Consider the following 22,471-nt stretch of genomic DNA (forward strand, 5'->3'; position numbering starts at 1 on the left):
CGGGGGCGGCCCGAGCGCAGCGCAGCGAGCGGAGCGGGAGCGATGCGGGCGGCGGGGCCGCGGTGAGCCCGGGGCGAGCGGAGCGGGGCCGGGCCGGGCCGGGCCGGGCCGGGCCGATGGCGTTCAGCGCCTGGCAGATCCTCTCGCCGGTGCAATGGGCCCGCTGGACCTGGTCGGCGGTGCGGGGCGGAGGCAGCCCCGAGGAGGGGGACGGCGGGGCCGCTGCTGCCGAGGAGGATGATGAGGAGGACGACCAGGACCCTCCGGCGGGGGGCTCGGCCCTCGGCTTCAGGCAAGTCACCTTCCCCTGCCCGCCCTGCAGCGGCGCCCGCACCGCGCGGGGCGTGCGGGGCTGCGGCCGCGTCCTCCCCGGCCCCGTCTCCATCCGCCCCTCGCTGCCCCTCGCTCCCCGCTCGCTGCTTGGCTGCCGGGGATCCCGCACCGCGCCGGGGGGGCCGGGGTCGGGCGCTGCTTCTGCAGGATGCTGGGGAGCGCAGGGCTGGAGCAGCCGGGCTCGCTTCCCGCAGCAGCCTCCGGAGCCGCGTGGGAGATGCTGCATGTCCTTGGAGGCCCGTGCTGCGTGCTCGGCTCGGGAACGAGCTGGCAGAGCCCTCCCGCAGGGCTGGGGATGCTCACGATGATGTTTCACCTGCTCTCCCTTTTCCGTTTGCTAGCATGTCCCGCTGGACAGGAGCGAGTGGCCGCCCCGGATGCCCACGGCCAGCCCCTGGCCTGGCTGGACGTGTAGGTGTTGTGGAGGATTTCAGAGGTGGCCTTGAAAGCAGTAATTCCTCACTCTTTTCCCCCCCTCGGCAGCTCGGACTCCACTGATAATTTTGAGACCCCTGAAGCAGAAACACCAACCTGCTCGCCACTCAAGGAGTTCTGCGAGCCACCAGGATCAGCAGAGTCTGGGGCCGGGACCCAAGGTAAAGAGCCAGCGTGCACCTTCTGCTCTTGGTGCTCTGCTCCTTTGGCAGAAAGGCAGGGTGGGGTCAAGGAGTAAAACTCTCTGACTTTGAGTAATGCCCGGCACAATTTGGTGGTTAATGGCCTGGACAGTTCAAATGCCAGGGCTGGGCTGGGCACTCCACAAAGGGCTGTGATGTTTGATTGAGAGGAACCCGAGGATGCCGTTGGGTTATCGGGGCAGGGCAGGGCGGAGAGGAGAGCTCCCCTTCCATCGGGGCAGGGCGGGGTGGCTGGGCAGTGCCGGGGTGTTGGTGAGCCTCCGGGGTGGTCTGCAGGAGAGCAGCCTCCCCAAGGCACAGGGCAGTGTGTGGTGGGTCCTGAGCATTCCCTGCCCTCTCCTGCCCCTCCCTGCTGCAGGCCCTGGTCTGTGGTGTGCAATGTTGTGTTTTCCTTGAGTGCTCACAGCAGCAGCTGGCAACTTTTTGCAGGGCTGGTTTCAGAGCACATGGGCTCCATCCAGATCGTGGGTCCTTCTGTGCAGGAGCCCAGGCAGTGCAGACCGGGGCAGTAACAGGATGATGTGGCTCTCCATCTCCTGTGGTGTTGTTCTGCTGTTGGGTGGGTCTGGGTGCTCATCCATCCCTGTGGAAAACTCGTGTTTGTTTGCTGTGATGGAGGGAGTGCTCGGTTCATGCTTCCAGCAATCACAGCTCTTGGAATAATCCTTTTAAGAAGGGGTGATAGAGACATCTTTACTTTGGGGATAATGCCTGGGGAGGGGGGCAGGAAAAAGGGCTAGGAAAAGGCTTTCCCAGCAGGTAGGAGGATCATTTCTGGTACAGCTTAGGGAAGGGCATCACTTCAGACTCCGGGTGTCACAGTTCCCGTGTGTGCCTGTGCCCCTTGTCCTGGGATGAGCAGCTCCTGCTCAGCAGTGAGGGAGTAGCTGCTCCTGCACACAAAGCTCTCAGTGTTCTGGGGACGAGGGCATGATCTCCAGCAAAAGCTGTTTTTCTGTGCTGGCAGGCAGAGAGTGGGATGTTGGAGCTGGCAGAGGCAAACTGCAGTGCCACCACACTTGGCTCCCGCCCTCCCCTGCCCGTGTCTGTGGCTGTGTCTTTTCAGTTTGTCTGGAATGGTGGAGAGGAGGGATGTGGATGGGTTTGCAGGGCGCAGGATGGGTGCAGAGACACGCTGGGCTCTCACACCTCTGTACCAGTGTAATCCCTGTGTCAAGGCCTCATCTTTGCATCCTTGGGTCTGGCTCAGCTCGGGAGCAGCCGTGGGATGGAGGCAATCCCGTGCAGTGCCATGGCTGCTGTCAGCTCCAGGAGAGCTGCAGTCCCTGGGGAATTGCTGCTGGCCGTGCTGGGCTGTGTGGGGCAGTGCCAGAGCTGGGCCTGGGGGCAGGGACAGCACTCCTGGCCGTGGGGGACAGCAGGCACTGTCTGCAGGCACTGTCTGCTGTGGAGCTGCAGTCTCATCCTGCCTTGGGAATAAATAGGGTGAGGAATGACAGAAGCTGCGACTCCAGGGCTCCAGGCACAGCCAAGAGGTGACCTGGGTGTGTTAAACCCTGTCCTTAGAGACAAAAATTCAGCCCTGGAAGGAGCTGCAGTGAGGATTTATGCCCACTCAGGATCACTCAGTTTCCTCGGATGGTGGGACTAATTCTGTCCCATTCTTGCTCAAGTTATCTCCAGCGATCTGCCAGTAGATGTTTTGCACAAGGAAATGAGCAGAAGCAGCAGATCTAGAGCCATCAGAGCTGGGAGCAGGCTGATGCCTGCACGTGTTTTCCGGTGCGTTAGCAGCATCCTTCGCCGGTATGCTAATTCTTAACAGAATGGATTTAAAAATAGATCAACGGCTGTTAAACACGAGCGGAAAGCCAAAAGAGGAAAAGAGAGATGTGGGACTGAGCTGGGTGTAGGGGCAGATATCCTGTGTGAGACAGAGAAGGGTGTGAGTCACTGCCCTGAGCTGGGGGTTGTTCTGGCACAGGGGCCCGGCAGGGATCGGGATTGCTGCTGCTTCTCCTGGGGGATGGAAGGGGCTCTGAGCCTTTGCCTTGCAGTGCTGCCAAGTGCTCCTGGTTCGTTTGAGGGCTGGCATGTTGGGAAGCTGTTTAAGTCGGTGTTTGTGTTTCGTTTCAGCCCGAGGAAGACAAGCAAAGCAATTACAATGCAGAGGCACAAAGTGTCTATTACTGTGGTGCCAGACTGTCCTGTCTGTTTTTCTTTAGAAAGTAAAAAATCTCTGTTTTCGCTTTGTAGCATCCCCTCCAGGTACTCACCTGGATGTGGAGCAGGTTTGCAGCCTGAGCAGGTGTTCCTGAGCTCCAGCCCTGTGCTGGCTGTGTGCTTGGGACTGACAGTGTCTGTCCTCATGCTGGGACTAAACTGTCCCCCTGCAGGGCACAGTGCCAGAGCTGGAATGGGAGAGCTCGGGGTCACCTTTCCAGGATGCTGCAGTACCTTGAGGCACCTGTGGGATGCCTGTGGGAAGGGCGGGTCTGGGGGGCAGAGCTGCGCGTGGCCCGTGGCTACCAGCCTGCCTTCTCCTGGGGTGTTGAGCACAGATTTGGCCCAGAAGGAGGATTTGAGCAGTGAGGGGGCTGGGGGACAGCTGCAGGCTGGTTTCCCTGGCAGGAGCCGTGAGGAGGGGAGGACGTGCAGAGCCAGCACTGCTGCTCACAACGTGACTGCCTGGGGCTGGGGATGGTGCAGCACGAACAGGAGGAGCTGGGAGAGCTGCAGGCAGCGTGCAGGGCTGGGGAGGGCTCTGGGGGGAGAGCCGGGGCTGGGTGGCTGCAGGGGTTGGGGCAGAGAGCTCGGCTCTTTCTGTGCACCCCAAGCCCTTCAGGTCGCTGTTTTCTGCATCCTGTGCAATTGTTCCTGCAGGAACACACACTCCTGTCACGCTGCATTGGAGGCAGAAGAAATGCAGAGGGCGAGGAACTAAGGGGAAACCCCCCTGAGCTCAGGAGGGACATTTCTGCTGCAAAAGATTTCCAAAGCCATGGGCGAGCACTTGAGCTCCTGCCTCCGAGCAAATTCCAGTACATCCCAGTTCCTTGCTCTCAGACTGGCTGGGGATGGGCTGTGCTGCAGGAGGGGCTCAGTAGCTGAGCACTCTTGGGTGCAGAGAATGAGGGAATCACAAAACTGAAGAACCTGGGTGGGTTGTTCTTCTGATTTTTGTGGGAAATTGACTCTGAGCTGTGGCCACATGTGCCAGCTCTCCTTTCCTCCCCACCCTGTAGCCACCACAGCATGGAGAAGTGGTTTGTGTGCAGACTGCTTGTTATTCAAGAAGTAATTACTCATTGCTTGGGTTAGAAAGCAGGATGGGCTCATGTCTGTGAGAACAGCAGCTGCCAAACCTTCCGCTGGGAACACAAAATGCACTTAAATACTTCTTTTGCCCTGACTTTGAAGTCTGTTCTTCTATTCAGGGCTGTCTCAGGAAGGCTTCAAACAGCTGAGCAACACAGCAAGTGTAATAAAGTTTTCTTTGGGGTCTGTTAAGGAGGTTTTCCTGGTTCCTAATGATGGGGAGGCCTGCCAGGCGCTGCCTCAGACTGTTTCCTGGCTGCACTCCAAGTACTCATCCACTGGGTTTGTGTTTACTGATGCATTTTCTGGGGCATCAAGGCAACGTCTACTTGGAGGGAACTTTTTTTTTTTTTGCAGTCAGAGGAAGCATTTTTGCAGTCTCAGGGAGGACACAGACCCTCATGATTCATTTTCATGGCTTGTAGCATCCTGGGGATCAATTATGCTAACCACGAGCCATCAACTGAGTCAGGATTGTTGGCTCCACGTCCTGGATTAGTCCTGGGCCCAGATATTTGCCTGGTTCCCTCTTCCTCTGCCAGCCTGTGACTCGCTCTGTTACCAGCACACATGAGCTGGTTGCAAATGCCTGGTGATAGGAAAAACCTGTCCTGGCCTCTCGGGGATGGGGTCTGTGGGAGCAGGGGGGATGCTCGAGGTGACTCCCCTGTGCAGCTCTGTTCCAGGGCAGGGCTGGGGCAGGGACAGGCAGATTTCCCTGGCACAAGCTCTGCATCACCCAGGCTGCCTTTCCCAGCCGGGTTTTCACACCAGTTTGGTCCCTGGGGGAGAGCATTGGTTGTGTTGTGCCCTGGGAGGACCTGGCTGGGCTGTGTCCCCCCAGAAAGGTGCCTGTGAGGGCTGCAGGTGCCACAGGCTCCCCGATGGCTGCTGGGCATCCCAGAATGCTGTTTGCAGTTGTCCCTGGCTGCAGTGCAGGAGGACACCAGATGTTTTCCTCTTGTGCCTTGGCACACCTGCACCACAAGCCTGGCTGTGGGTGCTCAGTGGGTGCAGCTTTAGTAGATAAAGGATCTTCTGCATCCCTTGATTTCAAAGGAAAGATTAAAGAGTGAAAGGATTGAGGGGAAAGGATTGCAGTAATGGTGATTAAGTCATGGATCAGGATTTGTCATTAGAGGATGCTGGCAGCAGTGTCAGAGCCTGGTGTGACTGCAGCAGGATTTCTGCAGCTGGAGAATCTGCCTGTGTTGGGCAGCTTCTCCTGCCTGGTGCACGTCCAGCTCTGCAGCCCCAGCACTGGGCGACCCCCAGCTCCCTCCTGCACTGAGCACACCTTCCCATTCCCCATCTCCCTGGGGCCTGCTTGCCCACATTTTGTGGTGTTGTCTCGTGCCGTGCATCCCTGAGCTCTTGTCACGAACTGGAGCTCTGCCCAAGTGAGCAGTGACTCCCTGTCCTGTGGCAGGAGGGAAGCTGAGTTGTGAGTCAGTGGATCCCCCATAAAATCCGACCCTGGAGCAGCTGCGAGGAGGGAACAGAAATCCTCTGGCAGGGAGTGCAGGTCAGGGTTTAACCATCTGCTTTTATCTTTTCAGAGCCAGGTGGCCATGGTGACTTGCTGGTAGGGGAAGCCCACTGGGACAGCTCTCCTGGGAAGCACCCCAAAGATGAGGCTCAGCCAGAGATTGGAGCCCCTAAAGGCAGTTCGGATGCTAAAGGGGAAACTGGCCCCGACCACTCGCCCCTGATGCAGCCCCTGGCTGGGCTGGGCTGCAAGGCTGACCCTGGGCAAGCCCCTGTGCCCACCGTGGAGCCAGCCCCCGTGCCCCACGCGGGCACAGCCACCGGGGCCATGGCAGGAGGGGACACAGAGGACACTGGCACGGGGCTGGTGGAGCTGAGGGCTGATGCCCTGGCCCAGGAGGAGCTCGGGAAAGGGAAAACACCTTCACTGGGGAGGAAAACAGATGAAAACACAGAGGAGACCCAAGCATCCTGCCAGCCTGACCCTGAGCAGCATGACAGGAGTGTGAAGCCCTTTGTGGCAGGGACCTGCCAGCTGCAGAGCCTTCCCCAACGCCTTCCCCATCCCGCTGAGCTGGGGGGGGACCCGGCTCTGGAGGCCCCAGGACAGGTCCCAAAGCCTGGGGCTGATTTGACAGAGGCTAGAGAGAGCATGGAGGCCAAGCCAGCTTCACCCAGGAGGGGCAGCAGGATCCCAGCCAGCAAGCTGACACCGAAGAGACACAGGGAGTCCCCCAGGAAAGCAGCTGAGGATGTGGAGAGGGGCCCCACAGAGCCTCGGGGCTCCTCCCAGCTGGGCCCCCCGTGCTGGGACAGCCCCGGCCTCAACCCTCACAGTGGCAGCTCAGCACTGCAGAATTCACCAGTTCTCCCCAAGGGCTCTTACCAGTTTGACCCCGATAACTTTGACTCCCTGGATCCATTCAAGCCCACCAAGAGCCTCGCCAGCACCGACGCCGACTCCTGCTCCACCGCAGACAACAGCCTCAATGAAATCCTCGAGTCCCAGACCCTGGAGATGCAGGAGGATGCCCTGAAAGGCAGAGACTCCCCCAGGAAGCCCAAGTCACGCCTGATAACGTGAGTGCCAGTGTGTGCAGGGCTGGGGCTGCAGCCCCCTCCGTTCTCCCTGTGGGCAGAGCTGCACTGGTGATGGTGATGATGATGATGATGATGGTGATGGTGGTGGTGGGAGTGCTCCTGCCCTGGTGCCTCCTCAGCGAGCTCCATGCACCTCAGGCCCTGCTGGTGCCTCAGTTCTGTGTGCCTGTTGTCCCAGCTCCCCTGTGCCTGTCAGTGCCACTGGTGGCTGTTCTGGGGCAGTGCCAGTGTCCTGAGTGCCAAGCAGAGCAGGGAAGGCTGCACTGGCACCCTCTCGCAGGATCATTTCTCTTTGGAAACCCCTCGGGGTTCCAGCTGGTGGCTCAAGCTGTAGATGTGGAGTCAGAGGAAAGCTGGAGTGGAGGCTGGAGCTGATGTGTTTGCTGGACTTGTGCAGGGATGTGCAGGAGCTGGTGGATGCAGGTGTGGTTGGTCAAATGTAGCTCAGACATTTTGTGAGCTGCCACTGAATTTATGTTTTATGTCAGAGAAAGAGAACAGGTTGGGCAGGTAGACTCTGCTGTCTGATTCTCCAGTGAGAAAATTATATAGTGGGTTTTTACAGAGAAAGAGAAAACCTCATGGGCAAAAATCAAGCTGTGTTGGATGTTTTTGTCCAGGAAATTCTTTAGAGAGTAGATACACGTTTGTGTGGCTGTGGGTGAGCACAGTCAATGGGGAGGGGAGGCAGCAGGAATTCTCTGCAGGATGCTGCCCTGGCAGTGAGGGCTGTGTTTGGATCTCACCCCACTGCTGTGGGTAGCAGATGCAGGATCAGAGCATCCTGTGTGTGTTTGTGCCTTCCCAAAGGCCGAGCCAGGCAGCTCACCGTGCTTCTCCAGAGCTGAGACAACACCCAGGTCTTTTCACACACTCTTCTTCTCTCCATCTGTCTGTCTCTCTCCCTGTCCGTGCTTTGGTGCATCAGGACTACTGAGCAAGTGAAATTTCTCTGTTTTCTGTTGTAAGTACTCTCTCCTGTACTCCTCTTCTTTTCCTTTGCTGTTTTTGTCCTCTCTCTGGGTGTGTGCTGCCCCACTCGTCTCCATGGCATGCTGGCTCCTTCTGCCCTTTGACTTGTGCTCTCTGCTGTCTGGTTTGTGTCCCTTGGCGGGGTCCCCAGGGTGGCCTGGCCTGGTGAGTGCCTGGGAGTGAGGGAGAGGAGGAGAGCTGGGCTGGGCTGGGCTGGGCTGGGCTGGGCTGGGCTGGGCTGATCTGAGCTAAGCTGAGCTGGGCTGGGCTGGGCTGGGCTGGGCTGAGCTGCACTGGAGGCACATGGCTGTGCTTGTCCTCGCAGCATGCCGCCTGCAGCATCTTCTGATGGTGGACAAGTGCTCGAAACCTTCAGCTAACGGGGGACAGCAGGTTTTGGTGCAGTCCAGAGCTGTTATCTTGGTGCTGGGGGGAGCTCAAACCAGCTGCCAGGTGATGGGATTACCCTGGCACAGAAGAGGGTGCAGAAGAGAGGAGGGTGAGGACAGGACACGTTTGACTGGCTCGTGGCAGGGCAGGAGGGAGGAGAACAGTGCAGAGTGACTCTGGGGTGTGAGCGAGGTGTGCATGGCAGAGACAGCTCCGTGTGCCCGTCCCTGTGCGCTGCTGGGATGGGATGGGATGGGATGGGATGGGATGGGATGGGATGGGATCCATAACCCTGGGAACAGCTCGCTGCAGTCCTGCTCGAGCCTTGCCTGTGTCTGTGCTGGCGAGTGCCGTGTCTGGAGGCTGGGATCCCTCCCCAGTCCCTCAGTGGCTGTTCCAGCTCAGCAAGCGTCTCCTGGGGGGTCAGGCATGGCCACGAGCCTGGGAGATCCCTGAGTGTGGAATGAGGGGGGTGAGATGCAGGAGAAAAGCTGATGCTGTCCCATTGCCACTGGGACCGTGCCCGTGCTGCTGTGCCCTGTGCTGTGCCCGGTGTGTGGGGTGCAGCCCGGCACTGATGGGCTCTGATGGTGTCTTCAGGAACACGGGATGAAGTTCCAGGGGCAGCCTCCCCACTGGAGGGCAAGGGCACCACCTGCAAGAGCTGCTTGGGCTGAACCTTCCAGCCGAGGGGCGCTTCTCCTCGGGCCAGCGTTTGTGCCAGGCACAGTTTGAGTCTCAGCACCTTGGCCTGCCCGTGCGGGTCTGACTCACACGGGAGATGTGGATGCTGTGGAGAAGTCCCAGACAAATTTCCAGCTGCAGGGACAGGGCATGGGACAGCCTGGACGTGGTTCTTCCTGCAGAAAGTCGACGTGCACTGGAGCTTGGGTGCCTTGTGCTGGACACGCAGGGCGAGGGCGCAGGGAGGGAGATCCTCCTTTGGCAGCTCCTGCCTCTCTCTCCATCAGCCCTTGGGGCCCTTGCTCTGCTCCTTACCTTCCTCAGGAATAAACACCTCACAGACAAACCCAACTTCTGTGTAGTCGTGTCTTTTGTTTGCCTTTTCCTTCTGTTCCTTCCAGAACTTGCTGTGCCTCGGTGTTCACTGGTGAGTGGGGTGCTGGCACGCTGTGGGTGCAACGCTGGTGCTGGGACTGCTCCCCCTGCTTGGGCTGTCTGGGACGTGCCCCTGCACCCCCTGCACTGCCCCTGGCCCCCTCTCAGCTGCTGCTTCTCTCTCCTGCAGGAGCGGCTGCAAGGTGAAGCAGCACGAGGCGCAGCCCCTGGTCCTGGACATCAGCGCTCAGGTACGGGGGGTCTCATGCTGGGGTGGTGGTGGGGAGAGCTGAGCTTCAGGCTGGCATCCTCCCTGTGGGCAGTTCCTGATGGGAGGGGAGGGAGGAGGGCTGGTGGGGAGCAGCACAGTGGGTTTGGAGTATCCAGCCCCACAGACCTTGCTTAACTGCATCCTTTGATGCTGCAGGATGAAGGAGTGTTGATCTCAGAAATCCCAGATATTACAAATCGGGATGGACGTGCCACTGATGAGGAGAAGTTGGCCTCCACCACCTGCACACAGAAACCAGCCGGGCTGGAGAAGAAAGCTGAGCCAGAAGAGGACCTGGAGTACTTTGAGTGCTCAAATGTCCCTGTGCCTGCAGGGAAGCACAGGCCAGAGGCAGGTGAGGAAATCCTGGCTGCCTTCAGCTGTGGGACTGTGCTGTGGCTGCAGCACGGAGCCTCTGCAGCCTCTGGTGAGGAGCTGGTGCTGTTGAGGCAGCTCTGCCTCATCAGAGTTTATTTACACTGACAGGGCTGAAGGCTGCTGCGGGTTCTAATGGAACCGGCCATTGCTTTCCTGCACTATTTCCAGTATGGAAAATGATGGTCCAGGCTGTGTTTATTCAGACTTTGGGTACAGAGCATTCTCCTCACAATGCTGCAGTGGGATGTGGCTCAGGCACGAGGTTCCCTCCCCTGGTGCCCCCTGCCAGCAGTGCTCAGAGCTGAGCCATTCTCCACCCTGGGCTGCAGGCTCCCTGCTCAGAGCCTGGAGCAGAGCTGCCAGGACTTGGTGTCCCAGCACAGGGGCTGAGGTTGATGGAGATTTCAATAATGCCTCCAGAGACCCCAATTATTGCTCCTGGTGGAGTTCTGCTGTCAGTTCCCCACGTAATTAGCCTCTCTGACCAAGCCATTACAAAATAATTAAAAGCCAGGCAACATGGCATTTAATCAATAGCCAGGTCCTAGGTGCAAGCAGGAGAGATCACCACGGGGGGGTTGCAGCCCTCCCCTCTGCAGGGACCATTAATCATTTCTCTGATGGCTGTGCTGGGCTGCCAGCTCCATGGAGAATGGTCCTTTGTCCTCAGGGGAGGAGAATGCCACAGTCAGGGGAGAGGCTGGGAGGGTTCATTTAGTGCTGCTGGTCTCACAGGCAGGTGCAGGGGCTCGGGGCTCTCTGCAGCTTTGGGTGGGAGCTGGGGGTGCAGCTGCAGGCACGGGGGCAAATGGGAAACCTGCAGTCACCAGAGTTCCATTACCTCCTTCCTCTCCAAGCTGAGCTCTCTGAGTGCACTGTTCTCTGCCTGCTTAGCACAGCAACCATGCCTGCAGTTGTGTGAGTGCAGCCCAAAAATCACCTCTCATGTTGTGTGAGGCAGCAGGGTGTCCCTCCTGCAGGTCGGGGTGTCCCTCCTGCAGGTCGGGGTGTCCCACAGGTCGGGGTGTCCCACACCTTGCCGATGGGGTCAGGTGGTTCTTATCCCCTCTCTGCTGCTCAGAGCAGCAGGGGCCATGTGGCAGGGCCTCTGGAGGGTGTTGGGACTGGCTGGCACGGGCTGTTGTGCTCTTGGGAGTGGTGTGAGCAGCTGCTGTGCTCCAGCACCTGCGGAACGTCCTGGGCATCTTCCTGTGGTCTCGGGCATGGGTGGCAGCCCCGGGGACATGGGCGCAGGCTGGGCTGCCACCAGAGGGGAGTGTTGGCTCCAGGGTAGGCTGGCAGGCTGGCAGGGTGCTTCCTGTGGCACCTGGGGACAGGGTTTGATGGTGAGTGACCTCAGCAGTGCTGGGACTCGATGGTCTTAGAGAGCTTTTCCAGCCAAAATGATTCCATGCAAGGGCAAGAGCTGGGGGCAAAGACGCCTTTGGGAGGGGGAGCTCAGGGGATGGAGAGGCTCAGAGGTGCCCTCTGTGTCTCAGAAAATCTGCATGTGCCCAGGGTGCTGTTTCCAAACCAATAAAAGGTTGTGCTTCATTGTCTTTAGGTTTTGAAAAGGAGATCTGCAAGCAGATGGAAAAGGGAGGGCCTGGCATCTTCCCTGTGAGTGCCTCTCGCTTTTTCCTTTCTGAAATGAGTTTCTTGGGGAGGTAAAATTCTTGACAAGCCCACGCAGGGACTTGATAAAAATAGCAGAGATTTCCCAGCAGGCCTGGAGGAGCCTGGCAGAGGCTGATCCCTCCTGGGTGGGCTGTGGTGAGGGAGGGATGCTGGGGACAGCAGGAGCAGCCTGGAGCCAGGGCTGCTCTGGAGAGTGGCTGAAGGACAGGGAGAGGGCAGAGGGGACCATGGGGAGGGGATGAGCTGCTGGGCACGGTTGTGTCTCATGGGGAGTGTCCAGAGCTGGCTCTGATGGCCCAGTGGCACTGGTGCCTCCTAAAGGGATCCTCTACCCTGCTCTCAGGGAGGAGCTGACAGCAGAGATGGGGAAGAGTGAAACAGCCCTGGCTCTGCAGCCACACTGGCCCTGGCACCCCAGCACTGTCCCTGTGCTGGGCCACCCCTGACTTGCCCCCAGGAGCCCCAAAGCCTCTCTGCTGTGGGGGCACCCCGTGCCAGCTTAGCAGCCCCTGGCCAAAGCTGCTTGTGTTGACAAGCAGATGACAATGGGATTAACAACATCAGCAAAAACAACTTCTCGGAGAGATTTAACTGTGCTGAGCCCCACAAGGACGTGGGGCAAAGTGAACCTTTGGTTTGGTGCCCAGGAGAGCCTGGGCAGGCTCTGGTGCTGCGGGCAGGTGTCACCCCAAAGGTACCTGCAGGTGCTCAGGTGTGCATTTTGGGACATACTGGGGGAGGCTGCCGCCAAACCACACCGGGCTGAACCTCCTCGGTGCTGGGGTGTCCAGCCCCAAACCTGCCCTGGGGGCGGCTCCCACCTTGGCTGTGAGAGCCGTGAGGGCTCGGGGAGCTGGAACTGAGCAGCAGCTGAAGCTCTGGGGAGGAGGGGAAGGGAGGGGAGGGGAGAGGAGCTCCAGTGCTCTCATTTCCACAGCGAGGAGCAGGCTGCCTCCTTCCTCCCAGCACTTCTCTATTTATGGGCTGGCAGCGTTCTCAGGGAGATGCTGAGTGGCTGTCGCTTGTCTGGGTGATGGAAGGAGGAAGAGGAGGTGTCAGCACCTGCACCACGGGGCTGAGCCTTGCCCCAGGCTGTGTCTGTGCTGCACAGGAGCTGGGCTTTGGGAAAGGAACAGTGAACAATGGGGACACAGCCACCCCGGTCCTTGTAGACACCCAAAATGGCAACAGGAGGGAACCAGGATCTCTATTCCAGAGCTCTCCTGGACACCTGGAGCGCCAGGGCTGAGTGGGGCTGTCCCTTGGACCCTGCTCTGCTGAGGGGTGAAGTCTGCTTCCCCCACAGCTTCCCTGGGCATTTGGGTGCTCAGCAAGGCCCAGGAAATGTCCCTGCAGCTGCCAGCAGCAATTTGATCAGGTCAGCTGCAGTGTTGTCCTGGTGGAGACAGGCAGCCCAGACCCTGCAGACCACCCACCCCCCTGTGGCTCACAGCCAGCAGGGACCCTCCCGGCTGGGGATATTTTTAACCAGCCATGGGATAAGGGGAGCTGGATGTGAGCACATCTCCCTTTTGGGATATTTGGGATATCCCTGGGACAGCTCATGCCCTATTGCATGCTGCTGGCTCCTGGCAAGGGAAGGCACTGAAACCTCACTCAAGCTCTGCCAGGTGTCAGATACAGGCTCTGGGCTCTGTGTGTGCAGAAAGGGAAATTCAGATGCTGATAGAATAGGGGAGGGCACTCCGAACAGGGGAGGTGGGTGAAAATGAACCCACCCTACATCCCAGCTGGGTAATTCCCCAGGACAACCCCGGGCTGTGCTCCATGGACAAGTGCCCCAGTGTGAGCAGGAGCGAGAGTCCCCTGGCTGGGATCTGCCTCAGCGAGTCCGAGAAGGCAGCAGTGCTCACACTCATCAGAGAGGAGGTAACAGCCCCATCCCTGTCCCTGCCCCATCCCTGTCCCTGCCCCATCCCTGTCCCCTGGGGCTGTCCCTCACCCCGGGACAGCAGGGGCAGCTCTGCTCTGCCTGGGAGGAGGATCTGATCCCCTTAGTGGGACAGAGAGGGGAAACCCCTCATAGCACATCCCAAGGGTCCCTTGTGTGTCTGCTGCAACCCAGATAATCACCAAGGAGATCGAGGCCAACGAGTGGAAGAAGAAATACGAGGAGAGCCGGCAGGAGGTGCTGGAGATGAGGTAGGAGCTGTGTCCTGGCAGGGCCGGGCAGGAGGAGGCTGAGCAGGACCCGAGGGGTGGCACAGGGTGGGGTGTCTTGGCAGAGAGGTTCTCCTGGTGCTGGTGCTGTGTCAAACCTTCCTTTGCTGCAGAAATAAAATCCCATGAGCTGTGCCAGCCACAGTGGCAGAGGCCACTGAAGCAGCACTGATGGGTGGTGCAGCCCCAACATCTGGGGTGCAGTGGTCACAGGGCATGGGCCAGCAGGGTCTCCTGTGGGGCAGATTGCTGCCAGTGCAGCTGGAGGTCTGTGTCCCCAAAAGCAGTGGCCTCTGAGCTGTTTTTTCTCTTTTGCTTCCAGGAAAATCGTGGCAGAGTATGAGAAGACCATTGCCCAGATGATAGGTAAGGTGCTGTCACCTGGCCAGGTGTGCAGGGCAGGGAGCTGTGCCACAGCTGTCCCCACTGAGTCACTTTGTCCCTGCTGTTCCAGAGGATGAGCAGAGGACAAACATGACATCTCAGAAGAACCTGCAGCAGCTCACCATGGAAAAGGACCAGGCTCTGGCAGACCTGAACTCGGTGGAGAGGTCCCTGTCAGATCTGTTCAGGAGATATGAAAACCTGAAGGGCGTCCTGGAAGGATTTAAGAAGGTCCTTACCTTGGTTTTCCCTGTCTCCCTGCAGCTCTGGTCCCTGGACACAGGGTTCCTGTGCAGTCTCACTCTGTGTTTCTATGCTGCTGAGCTGGATAAGGGGCTCCAGCATAAAGCAGAAGTTGTTTTTTTGAAAACCTTTTTTCTTACACTCAGAGCAGTATCTATCATCAGAGCAATGTCTTTGTGCCCAGTCCCAATGAAGATGGATGTACTTTCTTTTCCAGAATGAAGAAGCTCTGAAGAAATGTGCTCAAGATTATCTAACCCGTGTCAAGCAGGAAGAGCAGCGATATCAGGCCCTGAAAGTCCATGCAGAAGAAAAATTAGACAAGTAAGGACATGCATGAGATTGCTGGGTGCTTCAAGACCTTGTAGGGAAGAGGCTTCATTTGCTTTCCAGAGGCTGGAAGGCAGGAGCTGAATGATGTGAAAAGCTGCATTTTACAACCTCAGGCTCCAGTGTCTCGAAGCAAGGCAGAGCAAATCCCTGAATGCATTCTCTGATCTCTGCTTATTTATTTTTTAATGGAGAATGTGAGATTCATGGTCTATTTATGGTCACTTACCAAGTTCCCATCTTCCAGAGTGCTGTGTTTGTGGGACATGAAGGGGCTGTGCAGCCCTGGGGCTCAGCTGATGAGCAGGAGCTCGCCAGCACGTGGAACCTGAGTGAAGTGGGTGGTGAACGGGTTTAGCTTGGCACTGGGAGAGCAGAGTTTTGTGCAGGGGCTCGGAGGAGCTGAATTAACCTAATTTAATCCCATTTCCATACGGGCAAACCCTCTCTGTGGTACCCAGGCCAGCAGAGCCAGGCTCTGCATGGGCTCAGTCTGTGCCTGGTGCTCTGACCCTGCTCCGTGGGCTCAGTCTGTGCCTGGTGCTCTGACCCTGCTCCGTGGGCTCAGGCTGTGCCCCTGGTGCCCTGACCCTGCTCCGTGGGCTCAGTCTGTGCCTGGTGCTCTGACCCTGCTCCGTGGGCTCAGTCTGTGCCTGGTGCCCTGACCCTGCTCCGTGGGCTCAGTCTGTGCCCGGGTGGCCCTGCCTGTCCTGACCTGGCCCTGTCCATGCCCCAGGGCCAACGAGGAGATCGCCCAGGTGCGCAGCAAGGCCAAGGCGGAGAGCGCGGCGCTGCACGCGGGGCTGCGCAAGGAGCAGATGAAGGTGGAGTCCCTGGAGAGGGCCCTGCAGCAGAAGGTAACGCTCCCACCCCACTGCCAGCCCTGCCTGCAGCTCCTCTTGCTGCCCTCAGCATCCTGCTGATGCCAGACGTGTCCTCCACATTTCTGCTCCAGAAGGTGTTTTGTGGGTTTGGCTTTTGGGGTGTTTTTTTAATTTTGTGTTCTGTGGGGTTGGTTTGGATTTTTTGGGCAGAATGGGCGTTGCTGGTTTCCGTTTGCAGAGATGGGGGCTGGGGCTGGGGTGCTGCAGATCCCTGCAGGTCTGCCTGGCTGAGGAGGGGTGAGCACAGGGCTGCACACGGTGCCTGGGTGCACAGGGAGCTGTTGCAGGGCCAGGTGGAGGAGCTGGCTGCCCTGTCCCACACATGCTTGATGATGGCAGATGGGCCCAGGTGTTATCCCCCACCTGTGCCACCACAGGAGTCCCCAAGATCTGCTTTTCTTCCAGAACCAGGAGATTGAGGAGCTGACCAAGATCTGCGACGAGCTGATAGCAAAACTGGGGAAGTCAGACTGAGCCTCAGCACCCCTCGCCCTGCACTCTGCACTTGGCTGCTTTCCTGTGACCTTGAGCACCTTGCCTTACCCCGGAGTCCCTGCAGAAAAGCTCTGGTGTCCAGCTTGGTGCCGGACCTGTGGCTCCTGAGCTGCTCCCCTCGCTCTCCCTGTGTGCTTCCCACAGCTCTGGGGCTGGGATCCCTGCAGTCAGCCTGGGGATGCTGTGCTCAGCCTGGCCTGTGTGTCCCTGCCAGGCTCCCAGCGCTGTCCCTCTGCACCAATGCCACCTCTCAGGGGGGAGGTGGCACCCTGGGCTCTGTCCCCTTGCTTGGGCTGGGTCTAGCTGTGTCCCCACCACACTGTGTCACTTCTTGTCCTCACCTGCTCAGAGCAGCTCCAGCCACGTGGCAGGTGCTGCCCTGGGACGTGGGTGATGGCAGGGGGGTCCTGCTGGCTCTTGCTCTGGGGAAGGGACCTGGCACTGGGAGGGCTCTGGTTCGTGGCTGAAGCACAGCACAGCATCTCCCTGTCCCTGGCTGTGCCAGCCTCGGGAGGGGAGCTGACATCTCTGCATTCCTGCACTTTATGAGCATTGATGGGCACTTGGGCTCTCTGCTCACTCCTTCCAGTCAGGCACGGTGCTGGCACAAGGCAGGACTTGTTCCCCCAGAGCACGGGCACAGTCACACCAGCTCTGGGTGACCTGGTGTTGGACATGGGCAGGGCCAGGGCTGGTGCTGCTGGTTCCCTGTGCCGTGGTGACATCAGGGCCCCATTTCAGAGGCTGCAGGAGGAAGGAAATGAACCCTGAGCTGCCTCGTGGGTACTGCAGTAGCTGCAATGGTGGAGGATTCTCTGCCTTGAGTGGATAGGTGTGAAAAAGGGAAATAGTTGCAGTTTGGACTGTTCCCTGCCCAGCCTGTTGAACACTTTCACAAACCTTTTTGCTGCTACCTTTTTGTAACAGAATGGAGCTCTTTTCCTTCTATTTTCTAATTCCCTGTGTTGAGCATGCAGAGCAAACACCTGTTTAAGCCAGAGACATACACTTGATTATATTTTATTAGTTATATAATATATAGAGAGTTTATTCTACACTTAAGCAAAGGTGTCAGGAGCCTGCCCCAGCACACAGCTGCCCAGGCTGTTCTCCATGCCCCATTTTATCCCAGTGGCTGACACCACTCAAAGCAGTGCCCCTGGTGCTTCTGCTGGATATTCACCCTTTGCAGAGTTCACAGAAAAGAAAAACCCTTTTTCCCCTCTCTTTTTAACCCCCTTGAACTCCCCACATGTCCCCTCCTGGGCTGGTGAAAAAGCTTCAATCATTTGATCAACAAGGACAATTTCTGTTCCCCTTTGGGAGTCTGTGCAGGTAAAGCAAACCCCTGAGACCCAGAAATTTCTGGGGCAGTTGGCTTTTTCTCTTGAGGAAGCAGAGTGCAGCATTGCATAACCTCAGAGCTGTTCAGGGCTGGTTTGGGGCACTGGGGCACTGTCCTGCAGCACCCAGGGTGGAGCCCAGGTGTGGGAGGCAGGTGCCAGGTGGGGATTGTGGCAGCTCTCACCTGCTCTGCTCAGGCCGTGTTGCTGCTGTGCCTGGCTCCAGGTGAGAGTCTGAGCTCAGCCTCTCCTTGGAGCTGATGGATAATTGCAGAAGTTCAGATTTCACCACTCGGCACTTCCCCAGAGCCCTGACCTGCTCGCAGCCGTCACTGCTGCCCCTTTCCCCCGTGGGCAAAGCGTGGCTGCACTGTGATAACCAGGGGGCACAGCGCTCCATCCCTCCTGTCCCTGCTCCCAGTGCCACCCTGTCCTGCCGTGTCACCCCCCAGCATCACCTGGATCCTTCTGTGCCACCTCCCCTCACCTGGATCCTGCCGTGTCCCCTCCCCTGTCCTGCCGTGTCCCCTCCCGTCACCGGTGCTGTCGCGTTCCTGTGCCTGCCCGCATGCACCCCAGCCTGGGCAAAGAAGATTCCTACGGAATGATTTCTTAACTATAATATGGTTATAGTTACATATCTATAAATAATGCAGTGGGTATAACAATACAATACACAATGGCTATAGTTATATAAAATAGAAGGTGTGTGTGCACCTCGTGTGCTGGTGATGGTGTCCCTGTGGCTGGCACAGGGAGTGGCAGGTCCCTGTTCTGGTGTCACAGCTGGGTGTGTTTGGTGTCTGTTCTTGCAGTAAACTTTAAATGCCCTTTCTGGCAGCAGCCCCTGCTGCTGTGTTGCTGTTTGCAGTGTGTGTTTGCAGCAGATCTGTCTAACCAAGTGCCACCAGTAACCCCCAACTACTGATCCCTGCCCTGTCCCTCCAGTGTGGCCTCCCCCAGGCAGGAACTTCCTCTGCATTGACTCCTGTCCCTCTGCTTCCAGCCATGTGTGTAACTGCCATCGCCATCGGTTTTATATGTATGATAATTTCCCTTTTATATGTCAGGTAAATATTTGTAAGAGTTATACTCACACAAATGAGATTATTATAATGATTACTAATATATTTTTTCCATGTTTCATTGCCTGAGTAAAACTGTGTTTATCACTCTTGAAAGCTTTCTTGGTGTTTGTGAGGTTGGTGAAGAGTTTTTGGAGAAGTTGGCTTTACCTTCCAGAATGGGCCATGTTTTGCCTTGTCGTTATTAATGTGGTTTACGTGGCAGCTGGTTTCAAACAGGTACAGTTATCATCTCTTCCTGAAATCTGCTTTTCTGAGCTCTGGAATTCAGACCTGGGATGACTTTTCTGGCGCCATCACTCCCACCCCAGTGATGGTGCTGAGCCATGCTGATGAGCTGGGGCAGGCAGGAGAATCCTTGGCACTGAGCCTGACATCCCTCTGTGGCCTTGGGAAAATCCTTCTGGGAGGATGGAGCCCTGGGGGGTGCAGGGATGGTTCCCCTGGGCCCCCAGCCCTGTGGGGGTTTTCAGTTGTTCTCTTGCACTTCTCTTTTGGTGGGTTGGAAAATCTGGAGGGGTTTTCCCTGACTTGGCTGCTACTCGTGACAAGAAAGGGGATTTTCTTTGGATGGAGCAGGTGGGCTTGATCAAGGTCTTTGAAAGGTTCTGTGCCCAGAGATGTTTCCAAAGCAGGGTATGGAGCAGAGCCCAGCCTATCCACCGGCACCAGTTGGTGCCCTGCCCCACTCCCACTGCCCAGCCCATGCCCTTGGGGAGCTGTGTCCTGTCCCCCCAGATAAGATGGCATTATCCCAGCCCCCGATGCAGTCACCCAAGCAGATTAGCTGTAAGACCTTAAGACAAAAGAGCAGCTACCCACCCCTGCACGCTGCACACTGCTGAGAATGCCTGCCCTGCAGACCCTGCTGGCCCTGGCCATCGTCACGTCCCTGGCTGGAGAAGGTAAGTGTCCCTTGGCCCCAGGAGCACAGGGTCGGGTAAATCGCTGTAGCTGCTCCTGTGCCTGCTGCTGCCCCATCCCTGGCACCTCCTGCGGGCTGGTGTGTGCCCACCGTGCCCCTGCCCCGTGCTGCTCCCATCCCTGCAGGAAAATGATGTTTTAGGATGGAGGGCGGCTTTCTTCTTTCGGTACCACCAAGAGAAGCCCCCTGTCGTTGCCCCCTGCCCAGGAGTGCAGTGCCCAGCAGGGACCACAGAGTCTCTGGTCTCCAGCTCCGATGGAGGCTCCTGAGCCCGAACCCTGCAGCTCTCTTGGCTAGAGCTGTGTTTCCCTGCTAAAACTTGCTTCCTCCAAGGCATAATCACAAAAAGCCGATGTAAAAGGCAGGGGGTGGTTGCACTGCTCAGAGCAATGACTTGGAGTAGGGGCAGCTCTGGGCAGTGTCGGGATCTCTGGACCAAGGCACGATGAACACGACTGTGTTTTTAGTTCAAGGCTGTCCCATGCTGTGAGGAACAGCAGAGGAGACACAACACAACCCAGCAGCGGAAGCGGGGTCATGGTGGGTTAATGGAAGGCGCCCATGAAATCCCAGTTTTCCCCATCCCCGAGCTTTCTCTCCTGAAATGAAGGTGGAAGCTCGGGCAGGAGCCGGTCCCGCTGCCACGAGAGGGCTCCGCTGGTCAGCAAAGCAGGGACGAGTTTCCCTTCCAGAACCAGCGCTGGCTTATCCAGCCCCATCTAAATCAAGGATTCGTCATTTCAGGCAGGAGCAGGATCTTCAAGTTCGGGTTTTTCTGGGGTGTGTGTATGCTCTGAGGGGTCACACAGCTCTTGCAGCACTATCGGCTCTGACGCTCAGGAGAGAGAGGGGCTGGCTGCCCCACCGACCGTCGGGGCACCGGGGGCTCTGGGACGGTGCTTTGCTGTCACTCTCACTCCTCATCCTCACCCAGGTAAAGCACTGAAATGCTACAAATGTGTCGCATCCAACGAGAACGATTGCAACCAGCAGGGATCCCACAGCTGCCCCCAGTACGCGGACGCCTGCTCCACGATCACTGCCCCCAGTGAGTCCCTTGGCCGGGGTGCTGGGGGGCACTGGGGGCTCCAGGGGGAGGGGGGGTACGACCGTAGGGTCTTGGAGGGGACTGGAGGGCGAGGAGGAGCTGGGGACCTGCCGAAGTGGAGCAGGAGGTGGCGTCCTGTGGGCAGGAGAGAAATCCTTTTATTCGCCCCCGCACCGCGCTGTGCTGGTACTGAGGAGCTCCTTCTCCTCTGCCAGTGAACCCCCGGGTCCCTGGAGTCCCTGACCCGGTGTCACTGGTCCCGAGAGTCCCTGACCCCGTGTCGCGTTCCCTTTCCTTGCAGACAGCGTCATTAAGTCCTAAGTCTCGTGTCACTGGTCCCGAGAGTCCCTGACCCGGTGTCACTGGTCCCGGGGGTGCCTGACCCCGTGTCGCGTTCCCTTTCCTTGCAGACAGCGTCATTAAGTCCTGCTCCTACAAGTCCTTCTGTGACCAGGCGCGCCGCGGCGGCTCCGGCGGGGCCACCGTGCGCTGCTGCTTCGGCGACGACTGCAACGGGCCGGCTCGGGGCTACCGGAACGGCGGGGGGGCCAGCCCGCCGCCCCTGGCCCTGCTGGCCACCGCGCTGGCCGGGACGCTGCTGCTGGGCTGGCTCTGAGGGCTCGGCCGGCCCGGGGCAGCTGCTCTAGCCTAGGGACACGGGCGGGGGGGCCTCTCTGCCCGACCCAGCGCCGCCGCTCCAATAAACGCTGCCGCTCCGAACCGCGCTCCGGCCTCTCATTGCCAGGGAAACCAAAACCGCGAGAGAACGAATCGAGCCGGTTTGGCTTCTGGTGCCAAACCCCGCAGGGCTTTGCCAGGCAGAGCCCGGCACCCCAGCGCAGATTCGTCCCCTCCCCGTTGGTCCAACAGAGATGCTTTGGGGGTGCTTTCTGCAACCTGAGGCTCGGCTCAGAGCGGTTTCTGTGGCTGCGAAGACATGGGGGAAGTCTGGGGCTGTAGGTGGTCCCGCAGCTCAAAGCTCTTCTAGAAAGACTCCCAGGAGGGGTCGGTGAGGCTTGGTTTCGTGAGGGAGAATGGTAAAAGTGAGTGAGAACAGAAACGGGAATGATGAAGGGAGTGAAGGATGGCTGGGACCATGAGAATTTGAGAATCTGACCGCAAGAACTATAACGAGCAGCAAACAGCAGCCGTCTGCTGGAGTCTGCCCCAGTCAGCACATGAAGAAAAAGGGAACAGGTACCGAAACTGAAAAGAGCAAGTTTGAACAGAAGAAAAGAAGTAATTCAGCACGTGCTGGTCCAGCCGTGGAACTCGCAGCTGAAGGATGCTGCTGGAACAGAGAGCACTCGGTGAGGGTGGAGGGTGGGAGGGTCAGAAGTCCTGCAGAGCACGGACATGGTCTTGGGGAGGTTAACATGCTTAGAGGGTCGCTGGGCTGCTGCTGCTGGAGGGGAGCATGTGGAAAGCAGAATTCCCTGTCTGCTGTGGATTCTGCTCCTTCCCCGGGCCACACGAAGGGTGTTCTCCCGCGGGGGGCTCTGGCTGCTGGTGGAATCTGCAAAGGTCCTGGGGCAGAGACGTGCCCTGCCCCGGGACTTCCCTCATGCCCCTTCATCTGCTAATGGGGAGTCTCGGTGAGTGCCAGGGGCTGCTTGTACCCCTCCACAGGTTACGGCAGAAAAAACGCATTGAGGAATCCAGGAGCGCTGCCAGGCTCTGGGAATGAGGGAGAGCAGCGCTGTGTGACCCTGCACAGAGCCCAGCGCTGCCCCGGGCTCCGGCGGGTCACAAGGGCTGCGAGACACGCCTCGCTATAAAAACACCCCGTGGAACAGTTTAGTCTTTGCAAAGGCAGGGACGGGGAGAGGGGGAGGCAGCGGTGGCGGGGCAGGGCTCGAGACCTCCAGGGTGCCGGGATCAGGCAGCCAGCAGTGGGAAGGAGCGGATTAACGTGGGACGGAGAGGGCTGGAGGGTGTCCGTGAGCCAGATCCCTCCGTACCCTCGGCAGCAGCAGCGCCAGGATCGGTTTCACCCGCGCCGGGAG

General features: G+C 58.4%; 2 protein-coding genes across 5 annotated transcripts; both read left to right on the forward strand.

Moving 5' to 3' along the window:
• TACC1 (transforming acidic coiled-coil containing protein 1) lies at positions 1–18,588 on the forward strand. 3 transcript variants are annotated; one of them, XM_088180100.1, is made up of 14 exons: positions 1–292; positions 817–929; positions 5,810–6,818; positions 7,768–7,803; positions 9,451–9,511; positions 9,688–9,886; positions 11,474–11,529; positions 13,315–13,437; positions 13,634–13,710; positions 14,051–14,094; positions 14,183–14,343; positions 14,573–14,679; positions 15,422–15,542; positions 15,975–18,588. In XM_088180100.1, exons 1-14 carry the CDS (start codon positions 117–119, stop codon positions 16,041–16,043), a joined length of 2,352 nt encoding a protein of 783 aa, XP_088036226.1. In that variant the 5' UTR covers positions 1–116; the 3' UTR covers positions 16,044–18,588. The 3 variants fall into 3 exon arrangements, with proteins under 3 accessions (XP_088036226.1, XP_014746294.2, XP_088036227.1); XM_014890808.2 differs by lacking the exon at positions 7,768–7,803 and having other exon boundaries at positions 92–292; XM_088180101.1 differs by lacking the exons at positions 817–929; positions 5,810–6,818; positions 7,768–7,803 and having other exon boundaries at positions 92–292.
• A 136-nt stretch (positions 18,589–18,724) lies between these two features.
• On the forward strand, positions 18,725–21,173 carry LOC148221008 (uncharacterized). 2 transcript variants are annotated; one of them, XM_088180102.1, is made up of 3 exons: positions 18,725–19,397; positions 20,352–20,465; positions 20,876–21,173. In XM_088180102.1, the coding sequence occupies exons 1-3, from the start codon at positions 19,340–19,342 to the stop codon at positions 21,079–21,081; spliced, it is 378 nt and encodes a 125-aa protein (XP_088036228.1). In that variant the 5' UTR covers positions 18,725–19,339; the 3' UTR covers positions 21,082–21,173. The 2 variants fall into 2 exon arrangements, 1 of the variants encoding a protein (XP_088036228.1); XR_015808703.1 differs by lacking the exons at positions 18,725–19,397; positions 20,876–21,173 and adding an exon at positions 20,767–20,781 and having other exon boundaries at positions 19,422–20,465.
• The last annotated feature ends 1,298 nt before the right edge of the window (positions 21,174–22,471 follow it).

The sequence above is a fragment of the Sturnus vulgaris genome, chromosome 28 (assembly GCF_052056855.1).
Source record: "Sturnus vulgaris isolate bStuVul1 chromosome 28, bStuVul1.hap1, whole genome shotgun sequence".
Classification (NCBI taxonomy): domain Eukaryota; kingdom Metazoa; phylum Chordata; class Aves; order Passeriformes; family Sturnidae; genus Sturnus; species Sturnus vulgaris.